The sequence below is a fragment of the Rutilus rutilus genome, assembly GCF_951802725.1.
Source record: "Rutilus rutilus genome assembly, chromosome: 1".
NCBI classification, from domain to species: Eukaryota; Metazoa; Chordata; class Actinopteri; order Cypriniformes; family Leuciscidae; genus Rutilus; species Rutilus rutilus.
Window position 1 is genome coordinate 64,093,782 of NC_140209.1, and position 2,167 is coordinate 64,095,948.

General features: G+C 41.2%; 1 protein-coding gene across 1 annotated transcript; it reads left to right on the plus strand.

Annotated features, from left to right (window-relative positions):
• The first annotated feature begins 435 nt into the window (after positions 1-435).
• On the plus strand, positions 436-1,811 carry LOC311296335 (stonustoxin subunit beta-like). Its single transcript, XM_084418041.1, has 2 exons — positions 436-689; positions 761-1,811. The coding sequence occupies exons 1-2, from the start codon at positions 668-670 to the stop codon at positions 1,303-1,305; spliced, it is 567 nt and encodes a 188-aa protein (XP_084274167.1). The 5' UTR covers positions 436-667; the 3' UTR covers positions 1,306-1,811.
• The last annotated feature ends 356 nt before the right edge of the window (positions 1,812-2,167 follow it).

Below are 2,167 nucleotides of genomic sequence, written 5' to 3' on the forward strand. Positions count from 1 at the left end.
CCCTCTCTACAAAAGCCTCAAAATTCTCCCGAGGTCCCACACCGGGCAGGCGTGCCTTCGTCTCCGCATTGAGGCTTGTATGGTAAAAAAACAACACTTAATGATCTGTTGGGGAAGGAGGTAAGTCACGCCAGGTCGAGGAATGCAGCGGTGTGGGCCTCGAGGGAATGCTGGTCTTGGTCCAGGCAAAGTAAGAGCACTGCTGGATCCATTTTCTGTGTTGGTCCGGTCTTCTGTTACATAATGCAGACACTGAGAGGAAGATGGAAGGTGAACAGTGAGTTTATTGAACAATAAATGAGCATTGAAGAGGTGAGCATGTAAGTGAGAGTTCAAAGAGCAATTTTGAGGGAGACACAGAGGAATGAAAGCGCTAGAGACGGTGAACAGTCCACTTGGCATCAACAAGACCAGACAGTAAGCTGTGTAGTGGCAGTGATGAGGGTGATTATGAGGTGCAGGTATGAGTGATTGGGAAATGACGTGCAGGTGGGAACCGAGGAGAGTGATGGGAAATGTAGTGCAGAGGATGATGATTAGGCTGATCTGTGACAGGTACAGTATAAAAATCATGATGTCTATGGAAAGTCCCCATAAAACATGAAAAAAAAAAAACAATGTGTGTGTGTGTGTGTTTTCTAGCGTGGATCATGGAGGAGAGTTCAGGATGGCATCAAGACTACACAAATGTAATTCCCCAAATACACAGTTTTAGTGTTTGTTGTTTTGTTGTTGTTGTAATGTGTGCTGTTGTGTTCAGATGCCGTTGATCTCACACCGGATCCAAACACAGCAAACACTCGTCTCGTTCTGTCTGAGGAGAACAGAAAGATGACGCGTGTGGAAGAGAATCAGTCGTATCCTGATCATCCAGAGAGATTTGAGCATCCTCCTCAGGTTCTGTCTAGAGAGAGTCTGACTGGACGCTGTTACTGGGAGGCTGAATGGAGTGGATTTCATTGTGATGTATCAGTGACATATAAAGGAATCCAGAGGAAAGGAGGGCATGACTGTTTGTTTGGACACAATAAGATATCCTGGTGTATGATCTGCACTGATCAGAGATTCACTGTCTATCACAATATGCAAGACACTGCCGTTTCTGCTGGTTTAGGCAGTAAGAGAGTAGGAGTGTATCTGGATGTGTCGGCCGGCACTGTGTCCTTCTACAGCGTCTCTGACACACACACACTCACACACTTACACACATTCAACACCACATTCACTGAACCACTTTATGCTGGATTTAGTGTTTATTATTCAGTGTCTTTGTGTGACATTAAACAACACACACAAACTGACTGAATGACTGACAAACACACATTAATGTTAACCTGAGATGTCCATAAAATAAATATCTCAAAGTTGGGAAATAAATGTATTTTTTACAGAGTAAAATCTAACAATGATTTGCTGAAAAATTATTACAATAAAACTGCTAAATTCCCCTAAAAATACATATATTCAGATCACTGAAAAAACAGGCCTTGTTAAATGTCACAAAGTTTAACCTGAGATGTCCATAAATATGCATAAATATAAATAAATGATGATTGAACATTATTGAAGACATTACAAGCAGAATCACTGAACAAACAGAAAAGAAGATATTAAACCTCTCAAGGTCTCCTAGGGCGTACTCACACTGTGATTTACATTGCACTCAACATACCGCGCCGGAGCACGATTAAGTCATTTATTATGCAACTTTATGAAGAAAACAGGAAGAAAAGCACTTTCACTAGCAGACTGCCTAATCGATTTATCATTTATGTTGTGCAGTGATTATAACTTGATTGTATTTGCATGTATTAGAACAGTGGTTCCCAATTCCAGTCCTCGTGACCCACTGCTCTGCACATTTTGTAGGTCTCTCTTATCTGACACACTCAGTTCAGTTCATGGAGTCTCTCCTAATGAGCTGATGATCTGGTTCAGGTGTGTTAAATAAGGGAGACATACAAAATAGGCAGAGCAGTGGGTCACGAGGACTGGAATTGGGAACCACTGTATTAGAAGGTTATTACGGAGGCAGCTGAAGTTGATGGAGGAATTTGCAGCTTTACTCGCAAACTACAATTCCTGTTCATCAATAAGGTAACCAGAACCGTTATAAATCAAATTAATTTAATTAATTGAAAAGTGTACTATAATAGTCAGAAAATGT

Excerpts from the sequence above, each read along its gene's own strand:
- LOC311296335 (XM_084418041.1), top strand. The coding sequence starts at position 668 with ATGGCATCAAGACTACACAAAT. Across the intron at positions 690-760 it reads GGCATCAAGACTACACAAAT|ATGCCGTTGATCTCACACCG; the intron begins GTAATTCCCCAA and ends TGTTGTGTTCAG.